This window comes from Podarcis cretensis (genome assembly GCF_951804945.1).
Source record: "Podarcis cretensis genome assembly, chromosome: 8".
Lineage (NCBI taxonomy): Eukaryota > Metazoa > Chordata > Lepidosauria > Squamata > Lacertidae > Podarcis > Podarcis cretensis.
The window spans coordinates 88485866-88503580 of NC_137177.1; the positions used below are offsets into that span (position 1 = coordinate 88485866).

General features: G+C 44.7%; 1 protein-coding gene across 1 annotated transcript; it reads left to right on the forward strand.

The window, feature by feature from the left end:
• The first annotated feature begins 9740 nt into the window (after positions 1-9740).
• LOC307222681 (gastrokine-1-like) lies at positions 9741-17264 on the forward strand. The gene is made up of 6 exons (XM_079988110.1): positions 9741-9798; positions 10159-10203; positions 11786-11923; positions 12035-12142; positions 14817-14955; positions 17005-17264. The coding sequence occupies exons 1-6, from the start codon at positions 9787-9789 to the stop codon at positions 17100-17102; spliced, it is 540 nt and encodes a 179-aa protein (XP_079844236.1). The 5' UTR covers positions 9741-9786; the 3' UTR covers positions 17103-17264.
• The last annotated feature ends 451 nt before the right edge of the window (positions 17265-17715 follow it).

The window sequence follows — 17715 nt, forward strand, 5'->3', positions numbered from 1 at the left end:
GTTTCTGGCTTCACAGTGTGTTTACTCCCCACCCCTTCGATGAACACACCTCAAATATTGAACTTTCAAATATTTTCTGTTAGCTTTCAAGGCAGTGCCATGCAGCTGATTCGGCCCAAGACTAAGTGTGCCCTCTTTGTACAAAGAGCTTTGGTGGAAATCTACCTGAGACATTATCATTCCTCACCATTTTGGTTTGGCTGGAGACAGGTGGATAAAGTGTTCTTATGTACTCTGGCTGGGAGAACCTTGGGTTCTTTCTCAGTTTACTCATTGCGCTGACCAGAGAAGTATAGTTTGGTTTGCCTTCAAGTGAGGCTATTGTCTCTAGTGCATCGTTAAACTAAGGAACTCGCTTCCCACAAGAACTAATGATGGCCACCAACCTAATTTGCTTTTAAGGAGCATTGGACGAATTAATGGAGACATTTCCTCCCCCCCCCCAAAAAAAATATTTATTCATTTTTGTTATGTATTGAAGTTCTCACCCTGGGCCAGCAGGGTGTAGATAGTTATGCAAATAAGGGATTGAAAGTGATGTTCAGTGATTGGATAGTTTTAGAAAGTTGTTACAGTAACATTGTACTGGAGCTCTATATAAGCAGGGTGACTGAACCCTTCAGTTCAGTTCTGTCCAGGCCTGTGAATAAACGACAACTGTTTGAAGAATCGCTGTGTCGTCTGATATGTTCACCCACAACTTAACAATTTTATAACACTAATAAACAGCACAAACAGAAAAACCAAACAATACAAACAAATTCTTGTCTTATCCTTATTTTTTCTAAACATTGTTAACTGAGCTTCCCCAAGTCCCCCCTATCTGATTTTCATTTTACTTCATCTTTAGCAGTTTACATATATCATAATTTTTAACCATTTTTTTTATTACTTACTTTTACCATTAAAATCTTCACATATTATCCCTTACAAACAATACTATTTTAAAATACACTGTCTTCTACTTCTAACCCTACAGCCTATATCCACTTCCAAAGCTATTCTAAGATTTAAATATTAACATATTTTTTTCAAATATTCTTTAAACTTCTTCCAATCTTCTTCCACCGTCTCTTCTCTCTGGTCTCGGAGTCTCTCGGTCAGTTTGGCAAGATCCATATAGTCCATTATCTTCATCTACCATTTTTCAATAATTGGTACATCTTGTTTCTTCCAATTCTTCTCTAATAATATTCTTGCAGCTGTTGTGGCACACAGAAAAAAAAGTAACATCTTTTTTGGGGATTTCACCCCCCACTATACCAAGTAAAAAGGCTTCTGGTTTCTTAATAAATGTGTTTTTCAACACCCAGCATACATTTCTGATGTTCTTAAGTGTCATGGCTAGTTGATCTGGTGAAAAAAGGATTGCATTCATCAAAAATATCTGGTTACCTTTGGTGTGGAGCTATCACAGCAGTCTCCCCAAGCAGTCGTTTTTGTGTGCCCGTAAGGGGGGACCAACTCTGACCTAGGGGACATGATCCAGCTGCACAGCCTCTGCAAGGACATTGGTAACAAGGAGGAGGTGGGCAAGGCTATTGAACCACCTCAGTGTAAGTATTGAGCTAATTGGTCTGACTCAGCAAAAGGTTGCTTTCTAAGTTCCTAAGTAATTTCATTTTATTTCTTTGTCTCTGGCATCGAAATGCCTTTCGTCAACTGTGCCAGTACAATTGCTGATTGTTGTCAATTCCTGCCTCTAGAGTGCCCATCTCCTGCCAAATCCTCTTGTTAGACTAAAGGGCAGGGCTAGGCAGAAATGCAGCAGTGAACGAGAGGAAATAAGGGAACAATGGCCATTGAAGTCATGACAACTCATACACTGATTTCATTGACTCCAAGACAATTGCTGTTTTGCTCTCTTAAATAAAGCCTGGAGAGATTTCCCACACTAATCACATTGAGGATATCTTATCATGAACCGGAAGGCAACTGGCAGTTGTAGTTTTAATAGGTCACTGCAAGATCACATTGCCCAACATCTCTGGAGCTGGAACAAGTCGCCCAACATCCCTTGACATGGGGCTGCCTCTCCTAGGAATGGGTGGGCCAAGGGCCCTACGACAGCCTCCCGAAATATGGTGCCCTCTTGGTTTGGGGCTGCATCTCCCATCAGCCCCAGCCAGCATGTGGAAATGCCTGTGTGGTGAAGCTGCAGTAGATGCTGGGGGAGCGTGGCAGCCCCCCAACCCACTCATGTCTGTTCTTCCTGAGCCCCCTGGGTGCAGATGCATTGGGTTCCACCCATCATTGTGGGTGCACAGTGCATGGGCACGTGATGTCATGCACAGTGCATGTTTCTTTTTTTCCCCCTCCAAAATTTTTTTATTGGTTTTCACACTTAAAAGAAAAAAGAAGAACATTACAATACACAAAATACAAAGAAAAACACATAAAAATAAATTTTGACTTCCAAATCCTAATTTCATTACACTAATAACTGACGTCCTTGAATCCCCTCTAACTGAATTTTAATATATCACCTATTTAGCAGTTCTCCAAATTCATATTTCTAATAATGTTTAACTTCTTTCATTAACTTCTTCTCCTTTATTAATATTAATGTTTCTTAACCCAGTGAGATGGTATTTACAAGTGAGTCGGTATGAATATCACTGTGTCCTTGTGTTGTTATTCCTTTCGATTTATTCCTTTTCTTTGCTAATCTTGCCGTCCATAATTTATCCACCCTCTCTCTCTGCCTTCTTCCTCCCAGCGGCGGAGCAAGCCAATCGGGCACCTGGGGTGGCGTGCGTGCCCTGTGCCCAGAGGCGGGGCCAGCTGCCCGTGGGGCGGGGCGAGCTGGGCCAGGACACTCTGCAGGGCCTCTGAGGAGTCTGCCTGCCTCCTCCCACTCAGCCGCCCTACAGCTGAGGGGGAGGCAGCGGGCGGACCGTTTGGGGCAGCGCGGAGCCTGCAGGCACCCAAACCACTGTGTCACTCCCAGGAGAGATGCGTGGCTCGGGCACACTGCAGGCCCCACGGTGAGTGCCACCCAGCATTTTGTCACCCCCCTCAGTGGTGACACCTGGGGTGACCTGCCCCCACCGCACCCCCCTTCCTCCACCCCGGCTTCCTCCTCTTCCTCTTGATTCAAGATCTCCTGTTTGTAAACCTAATTGTTAGATGGCTGTTACGGTTGCTCGAGAGTAACCAGGCAGGACTCCAAACCTGTGTTTTACAGGTTTTATTTTGGTGCAAACTATTTACAGTGAAGAGCTCCAAAGCTCATGTCTGGCTCAATTGCTAGCAAAATCCGGGAGTGGTCTCTTTTTGGACCTCCCCCAACATAAGAGTTTCGTTACCCCCAGCCTTCTGCTTCCCTCTTTACACCTTAGTCTACTGCGCAGGATGGGCAATGGCAAGGGTGTGTTTCCATCCTGTCCGGCTTGCCCAGGAGCAGTGTTAAGGCTCCCACCAGCATCCTCTGGTACTTGGACCTCTTCCCCACCGGAGGTGGGGCTTTCCTCCTCCCTGGAAGAGGAACTGCTTCGCAAGATTTTCGGAGGCTCCCTGTAACACAGCTGCCCTTCTATTTCTCGCCTCTGAGCCGATGGCAGTTCCCTGACACTAATGAAGGCAACTTTCTTGCTTGCTCTCAGGTTGTTATGATGCACAGCGTACCTTTGTGTGCTATTAACTTAAAACTCTTCTTAAATTCCCATCTCCGTTGCAGAGTGTCATCGCTGAGGTCTTGGAATAATTGGGTTTTAGTACCTCCGAATTCTATTTGTCCTTTTTCTCTGGGCTTCTTCATGATCCTTTAACTAGGCAATGGCATAAGCTTATATCCCGGGGATGCTGTCCCAGTTTTGGCTTTGGATAGAGGGATCTACGAATCCAATCTTTGTCCATCACTGTCACATTTATGTTTGGCACTAAGGCTCTGACCGACAAAAAAGGTAAGAAGGTCAGATTGCTCGAGTGCCTCTGCCAGACACCTCAAACACAAATGTTTCTGCATTGGGCATAACCCCCCAGGTTTCACCAAGCAACCTCACAGGCCAGCCTGAGATCTCACTAGGTGTGTGATGGCTGTTTTAGGCTCAGCATGAGGGCCTCTTCCGCGGATATTTTAAAGTTCAGATACAGTAGCGGAGAGATCTTTAGTTTCTTCTTTTTAGTGGTTGAAATGCTGCCTCTTGTGGGAATAAGTTCCTAAATCTTCCAGCATCCAGCTTCATTGTAACTATTACCCTTCGTCAGTGAAATATTAAGACTCAGACTACAGGTTTCAAGCTGGATATAAGCCAGGGAGCACATCTAAACAAAAAAGAAGGAACTCAAACTTATTTCATCTTCAAAGATACATGTTGGGGCCTAACAGGAGAGGATCCAGGCCTGAAATGCTTCCCCAAACTGACAGACTAGGTCAAGAAGATTTGAATCCTCTGAAAGCTCTGTGGATGGAATTGGATGCATTAACCACCCATGACAGGTGTGATACCTGCATGGAAGAGGGCTGGACCCGGTGCTTCCTAGAGAGATCCCTAACAACCATATGATTCTATGAAATTACAAAGGCACATAAGCATTTTGGATAACGTAGTCTTGTCAACACAAGGGAAGTTTTTAATGTCTGCTGTTTTTATTGTGCTTTTAATATTCTGTTGGGAGCTGCCCAGAGTGGCTGTCGAAACCCAGCCAGATGGGCGGGGTATAAATAAATTTATTATTATTATTATTATTATTATTATTATTTTATTTTATTTTATTTTATTTTATTTTATTTTATTTTATTTTATTTTATTTTATTTTATTTTATTACACAGATTGAAAACTCAGCACTAGAAATGTGGCAAGTGTACATAGACAGAAGTGTGAACAGTCTAGTTCTAGAACCGTAATTTTTGACTGAACATGGTGAATTCTAATGAGAGCTATTATTATTATTATTATTATTATTATTATTATTATTATTATTATTATTTCTAGTCCCCTATTTTTCCAGAGGCAATGAGTTGTCGAAAACGAAGAATAAATGGAGGAGACTCCTCCCAGAGAGATTGCCAGAGAGCCAGGAGAATTACCCACAGGGCCCATGATAGGTTCCTCCACATTCCTGTCTCCTGCCTTGACTGGGGGCTGGCCAAAGGAAACACTCTCCCAATCATACTGTTCCCACCCAGCATTCCCAAATCTGCCGCTTCGCCCTTGCAGCTGTCAGCACTACATACTTTACATAGATTCCTTCTCAGCACTCACGAACTCGCCTGCCTGGCTCTGCAAGAGCCAAACACATCCAAGAAGCCAAACACACATCCAAAAACAGCCCTCATTAGTCTGATCAACACCCTAACTACATCCGAGTCCCACATCCCCAGTCAGAAGTGACTTTGGAGGGCACCGTTAGGCGGTTGTGGATTGCCAGAAGTCTGGGCATTGCACCTGGATTTTAACCTATTAGGGGACGCGGGTGGCACTGTGGGTTAAACCACAGAGCCTAGGACTTGCCAGTCAGAAGGTCGGTGGTTCAAATCCCTGTGACGGGGTGAGCTCCCGTTGCTTGGTCCCTGCTCCTGCCAACCTAGCAGTTCGAAAGCACATCAAAGTGCAAGTAGATAAATAGGTACCACTCTGGCGGGAAGGTAAACAGTGTTTCTGTGTGCTGCTCTGGTTCGCCAGAAGCAGCTTAGTCATGCTGGCCACATGACCCGGAAGCTGTACACCGGCTCCCTCGGCCAATAAAGTGAGATGAGCGCCGCAACCCCAGAGTTGGTCACAACTGGACCTAATGGTCAGGGGTCCCTTTACCTTTACCCAGCATCCATTTAGTGCATCAGCTGTGCCCAACTTGTTTGCTTTTAAAAGCTAGCCAAATTAGAGACAATATTATTATCATTAATAATATTAATTATCATTAATAATATTAATGTTAATATTATTAATAATATTATTATTAATAATAATATTAATATTAATAATATTATTATTATCATTAATAATATTAATACTTGATTGAAAACAACAACAACCACCTCAAAGTAGTTTGCAAAAAAGACAAAGCAATAAAATAATCAAGAGGAATCCACAACAACAACCTAAAACATTCGAAAAGTTAAAGTAACAGCAGACTAAAAACAGATTAAAGCTCACAACAACTGTCTAAACATCTGGGTAGGCTTGTCTAAACAAAAACAAAAAATATTTTTGCAGGAGTTGAAATGCATACAGTGAAAGCTTCTGCCTGATATCAATAGACTAGGAGTTCCACGGAGCAGAAAAGATTTTTTATGTCTGCGACAACAGCCGCACAGATGCGAATGGCCCAGAGATGGAAAGAAGACAAAGTCCCTACCAGAGAGGAATGGCAAACCAAGCTGTTGGACTACGCGGAAATGGCAAAACTGGCCAGAAAGCTCAGGAACCAAGAAGACAAAAACTTCAAGAAAGAATGGGGGGAAATTATAATTTATTTAGGAGACAACTGTAAGCAGATGAAAACATTAGCAGTTTTTAAACAACACTTGTAATGTAACAAACACTATGGACCATATGGAGAGATATAAAATATGGATTATGAAACAATATGCAGTTGAAAATGTTGACAATAGGACCCATGGAAGGGATGGTGGGAAATCTGGAGATTCAGTGAAGATTCTAAATATGGTTATGTATTTGGTACTGTTGTAACTCTACACTTGTAAAATCAATAAGAATTATTTAAAAAAGAAAAAAGAAGGCTAGGAGTTCCAAAGTATAGGTGCTAAAAGATTGAATTCCTACAAACGTGGAATGGGTATTAACGTGGCCCCTGCCCATTGCACTGATTCAAGCAGTCAAGTGGGCGCATGTGTGGTAAGGCAATCTCATAGGTAAACTGGTTCCAAGTTGTTAAGGGCTTTATATACAAATAGTTACACCTTGAACTTGGCCCAGTGGCAAATTGGCAACCAGCGCAGATCTCTGAGCAAAGGTGCTATATGGTGGCAAGGCCTTGTTCCTGCCAGCAATTGTGCTGCTGTATCCTGTGCTAACTTTCAGTTCTACAATTCTGTGACTGTATTTTCTCAGCAGTCACCAACATCCACATATTTTTATAGCATAGCGCAAGATCTGAGTGCTGCCAGTTTTGGTGTGTGTGTGTGTTTGTGTGCAAACCATCTTCACCCAGAACCTCTTTGGAAGAGGAACTGCCTATCGTGGGCATGATGGTGGGATTAGATCGGTTTGCATTAAAATGTGAACCCAATTAATTTCTTTCCCAGCCCCTGCTGACATCGTGTTTTTCTTGGGTTATGCTAATACTGTTGGAAGAAGCATAGAGGCAGGGAGAGCATGGATGATGCAGTCGGCTTCTAGACCAGCTGCTTTCCTTGGAATTGACATAATTGATTCACTCGACGTTAATGGAGAAAAACTGTTTGTTGCATTCCAGAGATTTCTCTGTTGTCCCTCCATCTTTCCAGTTCACCACATTTCTTCATTATTATTTTTTTAAGTTTTCCTGTACATTTATTAGCATTTCTTTTTTTCTTTTTTTTCATTGATTTTCACATTTATCACAAAGAAAAAAGAAAAACATTGCAAGACATAGAACAAAGAAAAAAGACACAAAAAAGAGTTATTACTTCAAATCCCTAATTTCTTTACATTAATAACTGACTTCCTCAAATCCCCTCTGACTGAATTTCATTATAACACCTGTTTAACAGTTCTCCAAATTCATATTTCTAATAATATTAACTCCTTTCGTTTACTAATCTCTTCTCCTTTATCACTATTCTAATCCTTAATATTTACTAGCACATATTCTTATTCTACCCCTAAGCCTATTAATTTCTTCCAAGGATTTTATATTTATCTTATCTTACAATATTTAGCTAAATATTCTTTAAATTTCTTCCAATCCTCTTGTATCTCCTCTTCCTTCTGGTCGCGGATTCTTCCAGTCAGGTCAGCCAGCTCCAAAAAGTCCAACATCTTCATCTGCCATTCTTCTATTGTTGGTATCTCTTGCGATTTCCAATTTTTGGCTAATAGAAGTCTTGCCGCTGTAGTGGCATACAAAAACAGTCTAACATCTTTTTTGGGCAATTCCAGTCCTATTATTCCAAGTAGAAAGGCTTCTGGTTTCTTAATAAATGTATTTTTCAACATTTTTTTCAACTCATTATAAATCTTTTCCCAGAAGTCTTTCACCTTAGGACACGTCCACCACATATGATAAAAAGTACCTTCTTTTTCTTTGCATTTCCAACATAGATTATCATTTGTGTGGTAGATTTATTAGCATTTCAGGGCACATTTTCCCCACTGTATACACACATATGTATCCCTTTTCATTTAGTATATACATTTTTAAAGCTTGTTTTCTGCTGCCCCAGAGGGGAAGACCTGAACCGATGGATTCCAATGGCAAGAAAAGAGATTCCAGCTAAACATCAGGAACAGCTTTCAGAGGGTAAAAGCTGCTTCAGAGTGGAATGGACTTCCTTGGAAGGTTAGGCAGAGGTTGGATAGCCATCTGTCAGGGATTCTGGAGCTGTGATTTCCTGCATTGCGTGGCGAGTTCCCACCTCCCCCCTCAGAAATAAAGACACAAGACACCAGTATTTTAGGTTAATGGGCAAAATTAGGCCACAAATTTATTGATTACAGGAATTGAGCGGTATTGGCTTAGGCATTGGTCCTATCAACTAACCGGCTTCAGCCTGATTGCTAGAAGACTGGCAAGGGTTAACCACCAGGAGGGGGAGTCCTGCTGATGCACATCAACTAGGAGCTCCCCCGGGGTCACCCCTCGAGGCCTTAGGCCCTCACCTCCATAGGCTTCGGACAGGGCAACGCCCCCCGGAATCCTTTACTGGACCACCCTTCAATTTGGGGGAAGGTGATGGCGCTTCCTTCCCCCCTTTCATCTGCATATCAATACCCTTACCAATGCCTAACCGCCAATGCTGAGGAAGTTGTGATGATTTGCTACGAGGTAGGCAAAAAACCAATTGGCTGCTGCCAATTTGCCAAGTGGGAAAAATTCCTGCCAGGCCCCTTGACGGCGACCAACTGAAGTCCATAGCAATGTCAAAGAGCCAAATCTAAAGGGTGGGAGGGTGGGAAAACCGGAGCTGCTGGGGCGCTGGGAGAAAGAGGGAAATCATCAGGCACGCTGGCACTAAATAGCGCTGGCCACGCCTCCCAGGCCAGCCGATTGGCTGGCCAGGGAGATGACGCGTCCGAGGATTCCCCCCAGTATCACAGGGGCTGCGAGCCAGCCCCCACAAGCATGGGGAGGGGCGTGAAGCCCACAACCCCACCTCCTCTCCAGCTCGGAAGTGGCTTTGCTGAGGTATGAACTGGATGGCCCTTGATGGGCTTGCCAACTCTATCATTCTACAATTCTGTGACTCAGAAGCAGCTTCAGTCCTCCTGATAATAATAATAATTAATAAAATTTGTATTCTGCTGTATACCAGCAGACTTGTGCCACCCTTATGGGTGACGGTTCTTGCAAGTGCCACGCTCAACTACACAACAGCCACCGAATGAAGTCTGCATCCTTAAAGATTTCTATTAGGAGCACATCTCTTTGTGCTTGGTTCTAACTTACTAGTGAAAAAAAATCTTTTTAGGACTTGGCTGGAAGTCTGTTTAGAACAAAAGATTAGGTTATTTGCCAACCACTTTTAGCTGGGATTAATGCCAGCCTGGAGCTACTTAAGTTGCTGCAGATCTTGCTAATCTTTCTGGACCTTGGAATTGCTGATAGGGAAACTTTATTTAAGCATAAAGTCTGAGATTTTTTCAATCCTCTTTTTGGGAAACATCTGGCAGGTGGATCAAATGAAGATTTTGGTAAGTACTGCTTCCAGCTTCGCCACGGTAGTGATAACAATTGTTTTCTTTTGGTGCCATCGGCTAATGGGATTGCACTGCAAGAATGGACGTGGTTAATCGCCTTATGAAGGTTTGTAATCTGAAACAAGTTGCTGGGCAAGAGAGATGGATATCTTTGTGGATATGGTAGCCATGGAAGACAAGCTGGTCTTGAAGATGTTTTAAGAGGTCCCAACCCCACCTGGAGATGCCAGCAGAGATTGAGCCTGGGAGCTTTTGCCATTCTGCCCTTCCCCTGTCGTACTGCATTGCGTTTTGTTCAACAGGCCATTTAACCTGCAATAATTATCTAATGAGCAAATCTGATCTCTCCTTCAGGCTGTCCTCGTATTTGTCTCCCTGACTTGTTCTTCAGCCAGTGATGTAAGTCACCATTTCTCAACTTTGGGATGGGGGAAAGGGGCTGACTCCATTTAAGGAGGTTAGTTATTGTTTTATGGGCATTTCCACTGGGCAAGCCTTTCCCAGATGCCTGATAGGATAGATTAGGTTCTGAAGTCCAGGACGAGGGAGAAACTCACTCAGTCAGGTTCACATTTTAGTATGGACCCACCTGATTTGAATTTCTTAAAACAATGTGAATAGAGACGCAGCTAGCCTTCAGAATTCACATTTCTCTGAATTTTGCGATGCAGTTCTTCAACTGTTGTTGTTTTGTAGACAAAAATGCATCTGTTAAGAAAAACTGTGAATAAAACGAATGTATTAGAGAAAATAGCATGTGGAAATGCATGATATTAAGGGGAAATGTTTAAAAAACGTGTCCATATCAGGCAAAATCACAAGCAAAAATGTGCCACCCTGGTCTTCTTTGGCATTGATGATGGTAGAAGGGATGGGGGAGGGTATCCCCCCAAACAAGGAGCTTGCCCCCCACTTGTCCTTCCCATTGCTGGACTGTGTCATTGCTGGATATGTCATTGATATACCGTATTTTTTGCTCTATAAGACTCACTTTTTCCCTCTTAAAAAGTAAGGGGAAGTAATAGTGCCACTGTATTCTGCTCTGGTCAGACCTCACCTGGAGTACTGTGTCCAGTTCTGGGCACCACAGTTCAAGAAGGACACTGACAAACTGGAACGTGTCCAGAGGAGGGCAACCAAAATGGTCAAAGGCCTGGAAACGATGCCTTATGAGGAACGGCTAAGGGAGCTGGGCATGTTTAGCCTGGAGAAGAGGAGGTTAAGGGGTGATATGATAGCCATGTTCAAATATATAAAAGGATGTCACATAGAGGAGGGAGAAAGGTTGTTTTCTGCTGCTCCAGAGAAGCAGACACGGAGCAATGGTTCCAAACTACAAGAAAAAAGATTCCACCTAAACATTAGGAAGAACTTCCTGACAGTAAGAGCTGTTTGACAGTGGAATTTGCTGCCAAGGAGTGTGGTGGAGTCTCCTTCTTTGGAGGTCTTGAAGCAGAGGCTTGACAACCATATGTCAGGAGTGCTCTGATGGTGTTTCCTGCTTGGCAGGGGGTTGGACTCGATGGCCCTTGTGGTCTCTTCCAACTCTATGATTCTATGATTCTATGATTCTATGGGGAAGTGTGTGTGCGTCTTATGGAGTGAATGCAGGCTGCGCAGCTATCCCAGAAGCCAGAACAGCAAGAGGGATTGCTGCTTTCACTATTTTTTTTCTTGTTTTCCTCCTCCAAAAACTAGGTGCATCTTGTGGTCTGGTGCATCTTATAGAGCGAAAAATACGGTACTTTGCCCTTTTTGTGCTCCTGCTTTTTTCTGTGGAGGAAAGGCGGGAGATACATTCAATAAATAATACCAAAAAAAATATCTTCATGATGACTTGATGTCCAGCTTTGATACAGTCTACTTGAAAAAATGCTGAAGCCCCCTCCATCCCCAGCCAAGGCAGAGTTTCATAGCCCCCCCCCCTCCTGCATGCCTACTCCCTGCCTCATTCATTACAGTCCTTTTTTAAACTCCCTAGGTTATTGCTGTAAAGCACCAAGGAAATACCGACATCAGCACCCACCAGGCGGTGAAGGTTAACCAGAAAGATCAAACTGCCAATATCCACAACTATGATGGGTGGAACGGATGGGATGCCATCTGGGATTACCAAAAGGTAACCCCCCAAGAGCAGCTAGTAATTCAGACCCACTAATTCTGGACAGGTCCATGGAGATTTGAATCTTTGGATTTATAATCAAAATCTGTCTTTTCATGCATTTGATAGGGCCTTTTTGCTGCAAGGCTATTTCGGAAGAGGGTCTGTGTTGTAGCAGCAATGGATTTTGAGCTATTCCCGAGCCTGGAGACTCTCCACAGTTTCAAAGGGCAGAAGGTATTGTAGTGGAATTATATGCTTTGATTGGTAGCCTACATGAGAAGAGATGTAAAAACTGCAAGAGTGTTTGAGCGGATATTAGGAGAAACTGCTTCCTCACACCTGCCTTATGAATGTGTCCAGATGATGGAATCTTTATTTCCTACACCCAACTGGGTTTGCGCAGGCTGCTGAATTGGTTCACCTTGGACTGCAAGAATGAGCATCTTACTATAAATTACCAAAAAACTAAAGTTGTGATGTTTGGCAAATCTAAGAAAACTTACAATTGCTTGCTCGAAGGAAATACACTGGAGCAAGTATTCTCATTTAAGTATCTCAGTTTGGTCTTTCAGTGGGCAGGCTAATGGTCTGCACAGCTCCAATCAAGCACCTTATTTAGCTGGTAGAACTTTAAATGGACCACTACGATTCCAGCCTATGAAAGGGGGCAACTTGTTGCAGCCCACTTTAGAACTTTATAAGACCAGGGTGTTGCCAGAGATGTTCTATGGAGCATCACTGTGGGCCATGACCAATTTTGATTCACTTGAGAGACTTCTGCCAGTCCCTACCTCTACCAAAATAGCACTGCTCCCTGCAGAACTGGGTGTAATGCCCATTCAAGCCAAAGCCCTTAGACCAGCTCTGCTTTTTTGGTTTAATCCCCCCCCCCCAAAAAAAAACATGTATCAAAATCCCTCATGACAATTTTGGAAGACCCCAAACTCATGGAAATGTGAAATGGAATCTGCTGCCATGAGGCTGGGACCCTCTGCCTCCTTTCTTGTGACACAGGGTTTTGAGAGAGCTAAAGAATTAATACTCCACCCCACCCCCCATTTCATCTTTTGAAAGAGCTAAAGAATTAATACTTCAAAGGCTTAGAGACAGCAAGATGCAACCACAAACTACTGAGCTCAACATCTGTCAATCTAACTAAGTGTATGTTTTTTAATTCAATTGTATGCATCCCTGCCAAGATAGATTTGCCAAATGTTAAAATGAGGATAGCCTTTACACAGGCAAGACTAAACGTCCTTCCGTTAGCAGATTCGACGGACTGACATAAAGGAGTTCCTAAGGAGGACAGAGTTTGTGGCTGCAACTCTGTGTCAATAGGAGACATAACTCATGTACTCCTAGAATGCCCTTTTTTATAATGACCTTAGAAACAATTATTTCCACCCATTGTTAAGATCGCAGGAAAGAGGGACGTCTCTTGCAAAGACCTGTTTTTTGATGTCTGATGTAGAGAGGTTTATATCCTTTAGAACATCCAAATTTCTCACCAAGGCTTTACAGATTCGTGTAATGAAACATTGAAACTTAAAGGTGGAATGAGAAATGATTTATCATGTAGAGGTCAGGAAGTAGAAATGTAAACAACTATTATTAGCAGCATTCTTCTTCTTATTATTATTTTTGTGTGTGTAATGGCTGCTCACTAAACACAATAAATTGAACTGAACTGAACTGAACTTATGAAAGTGCCAAGAATGTGCAGGAAAATCTCAGCCTTGAGCTGGCCTGATAGACAGTAGCTTGCCCTGTGCTTCTTGCTGAACCAGGCACCCAGCTCTGATAATGCAGGCTTGATTTACCTCTCATGACATTTTAAGCCTGGGGACTCCACTTTTGTGGGTTCCCCAAACGGCCGCCATTGTTCTGACCAAATGAAGTTGTCCTAAACATCACAATGGTGTGTGGAATGAAGAAATCCACCACAGACAGATGCCAGCAGGAAAATCTGCGGATCACTCCCATTAGATTTAAATCTGTTGCTGAAATAGGAAACTCAACACTAGGCACGGATTCCATTGTCTGGCACAGCCACCTATTGTCATTCTCCCCTGCTATTGCCATAAGTGGAGCAGGCATACAGGTGAGCCACAGGGAGGGGGCTAACAGAGGAATTTGTGGAGGAAATTGGGCATGGAAGATGGATCAAGAAGGGAGCTGTTCAACAGTGGAATGGACTCCCTCGGAAGGTGGTGGCCTCTCCTTCACTGGAGATTTTTCAACAGAGTTTAGATGGCCATCTGTCAGGGATACTTGAGCTGTAATCCCTGCCTTGCAGGAGGATGAGCTAAAAGATCCTTCTTCGACAATTCTATGATAATTTTGGACAGGGCCGTCTTAAGCATATATGGCACTATGGTGCAAAGATCCCTCTGGCGCCCCCCCCCCTTTCCCAGAGTTTCTGACCATTTTTAGGGAGGACGGCGCTGCCAGCGACGCGCCCAGCTTTGTGGGGCTGGAGGAGGCGGGCAGCGGCTGGAGGGCAGCTCCTCCAGCAGGGAAGAGGCGGAGGCTGGACATGGCAGCTGCTGTTTCAGCTGGCCGCTTCGTGCCAATGGCAGGCGGAGACTCTGGGCACAGTGCTGCTTTGGCGCAGCATGTGGAAGTGGGCGAAGGCGGCGAGCTGATGCTGGGAGGCGCCACGTCCAGCCTCCGCCTCTTCCCTGGCGCCCTCCAGAACTTGGCGCCCTGGTGCCCTGCGCCACCAGCCTCTATGGGTAAGACGCCCCTGATTTTGGAATGCAGTCTCTTTTCTACTTAATTGATGAAGAATGGTTTTTTAAAAGTGAGGGAGATTTTCAGCACTGCACTAGAGCATCTCCAAGCATGATCTCTGATCATGATAAATTTCCACTAGTAACTCCAATTTTTTCATCCCGCCCTGGCACAGCTGTCCAAGAGCACCCTTCCGGCGAGTGACTTAACATTCTTGGTTGGCAAGACCCGTGTCCAGAACACTGTTCAGTTCGGAAGCCCCATTGAGCAGCTCTGCAGTGCGATTCCTGTGTACTACGCCTCCAAGGAACAAGGTGGGGCAAGTTTCTCTCCCTCTCTAGATGCAGAAATGGCTGTGTGGGGTTAAACTCAGTGGGCAGATAATCTTGGTCAACCTGGTGCCCTCCAGATGTTTTGGACTACAATTCCCATCAGACACACCCAGCCAGCATGCTGGGACTGGAAGGAGACGTTGTCCAAAACATCTGGAAGGGGACCAGGTTAAGGAAGGTAGTAGGAGATCATGACCAGTCAGGTTGACACACAGAGGAGAGGAGGTGGCCCTCCCATCCTTTCTATATGGTGTCCCCACTAGGGAGAAGGACATCAAACCCCACTTGACAGTTGTGCAGGCTGGTCAGACTGCTCTTGGAATGGGAGGGCCTCATCCTGGCTGCTGAGCTAAAGGGAGAGGTGAGCTCAAATTAAGGTTCCTTTAAGCAGATGAGTTTTTTTGCTTGGATGTCCTACTCCTACCATTTTCTGTACAGCACAGGGAACACCTCTGTTGATCTGAACCCATTTCAAGCCTCTAGGTTAGTGGATTCCCAAGAGGGCAGTAGTGCCCCCCATATATCCGGGGGGGGGGGGCCTCTAAGAGGCAAGGGGGTAGAAGGGGGGCATTAGAGGGGCAAAAGCTGGTATCAAGGGATCAAGTTCATCAGTTTTGTTGAATTCATTAAACGAAATAGTTTAAACTGGATTTTGGATAAATGTGCAGTTAATTCCTACTGTTTTGAATTTTATTGTGTCACTGTCTTCCTTAGTGGGTTGTGCAAACCCCCATTTGGAATACAGTCGAACCTTGGATCCTGAACACCTTGCGAGTCAAACGTTTTGGCTCCCGAATGCCACAAACCCAGAAGTGAGTGTTCTGGTTTGAGAATGTTCTTTGGAACCCAAACGTCCGATGCAACTTCTGTGGCTTCTGATTGGCTGCAGGAGCTTCCTGCAGCCAATCAGAAGCCGCACCTTGGTTTCTGAACATTTTGGAAGTCAAACAGACTTCTGGAACGGATTCCATTCGACTTCCGAGGTACCACTGTAATGGGTAAGGGAGGGGTCACTGGAACTGGGGTGGGTGGTCCCAAAAAAGTTTGGGAACCACTGACTCAGATATTTCCGCCTGAAAGAGCCTTGAGATTTGGGGCTGTGTAGAAGGGCAAAATACTACAGCAAGAAATTAATCACCAGCAAACACACACACACACACACACACACACACACACACACACACAATGCCAAGACTTTTGTAGGGAACAGTTGCATGATAGCCAAACTCATTCCAATCCAGTTTAAGCTTCTTGGGTAGACGTGATACAAGCTGACTTTGCAGAGTGTGTAGAACATGGGTCAGCAAACTAAGGGCTGCGGGCCAGATCAGGCCCAATTGCCCTCTGGATCCGGCCTGCGGACAGTCCTGGAATCGCTACTTGGATCGGCATGATCATTTGGGCTGCGCCATATTTCTTTTTGCAATTTGTGGGGGGCACCACTTTCCCTCCCACAAACTGTGGCGGTGCCTCCTCCCTCCTCTTGGCTTCTCCCTGCCCTGCGGAGGAAGGGAGCTGGGCTTTGATTGATGCCAACCAATCCAAAACCTCGCCGCCCAAGTGCTGAGGTGCGGCCCAGACTTGCCACCCGCCCACCGGCCTCTCCATCCATGGCCGCGCTGTGGGCATTGTGACGGGCACATTGTGGGGCATTGGCTGGAGCTTGGCACCCAGGAAAGCTGGCCTGGAAAGGAGAGGCGACGCCACCACCACCGGCTCACAACCGCAGGCAGAGTGGTGGAGGAGGTAGGAAAGCAGGGGGAGGGGAGGGGCTGGGGGGGAGAGAGGAGCCCCCCTCCGCTGTGTGCGTGCACATGCGCAGTCTAGCCTGCCACAGGGTCTGAGGGGCGGTGAACTGGCCCCCTCCTTAAAAAGTTTGCTGACCCCTGGCGTAGAAGCTGCTTAGGGGTGCAGGACCTGAATTTATTTTCCAGGCCCCCAATTTGGAAAGGCCAGCCTTGTATTGGAGATGGCAGCAATGTGTCTGATACTTTTTTGCTAATAATTGTGTTGTGTTTCCCTCCTTCACAGGAGCAAGCCTCCCCTTGCAGAGTCGAGGGTGTGCGAATGTCGGGATCCTACGTGGCTTATTCAACATCTATCTCTGCGGCAACATTCCAAGTTGCTAAAATGCTGGCCAAAAGTCCACAGAGCAATTCTTTGCCTTCCTTGCTCTCCTCACAACAATCTTCTCGCTGTCCATGTTTTCCTCTCCAGCCACTGCTCAGTTTTCCAAGTCCAATCCAGCTATCAGCACTTGAAGAAGAATAAAAAAATGTTTACAACATGAATGGGTCTTGATTTCAATTTCTTGAAATTTGAAGGAAGATTTAATAATGCGACATGAAGCACTGCACTCAGTTGTGTCTCATTTTTTAAAATTCCGACATGCAACCAAAGAGGCTTCAATCTAGGTGAGACCGGTCTCTGTGTTTGGGGGGGGGGCAGGTAAGAGGGGCTTTCTATAAAGCATTAGCCTCAATTGCTTCCTCACAACTTAATTTGTCGCAAAGAGACAAAAGTAGCACCTCAAGTTTCAACAGCTGGATTTCTGTTCAGTTTGCCCATTTCCGAAACTGGTACTCAGCTGGGTTCCCTGCATAGAAGAGGCGCAGAGGCCTTTCTGCAGCCTTAGCGTGTCTCTAATCAGCTACACTTTGGAACTCCATGCCTATTGATATCTGGCAGGTGCCTTCACTGTGCTATTTTCAGCTGAAAACATTTTTGCTTAGACAATATAAT

Coding starts and splice junctions, on each gene's coding strand:
- LOC307222681 (XM_079988110.1), top strand. Junction 11,924..12,034: donor CCATCTGGGATTACCAAAAG/GTAACCCCCCAA, acceptor TGCATTTGATAG/GGCCTTTTTGCTGCAAGGCT. Junction 14,956..17,004: donor CTACGCCTCCAAGGAACAAG/GTGGGGCAAGTT, acceptor CCTCCTTCACAG/GAGCAAGCCTCCCCTTGCAG.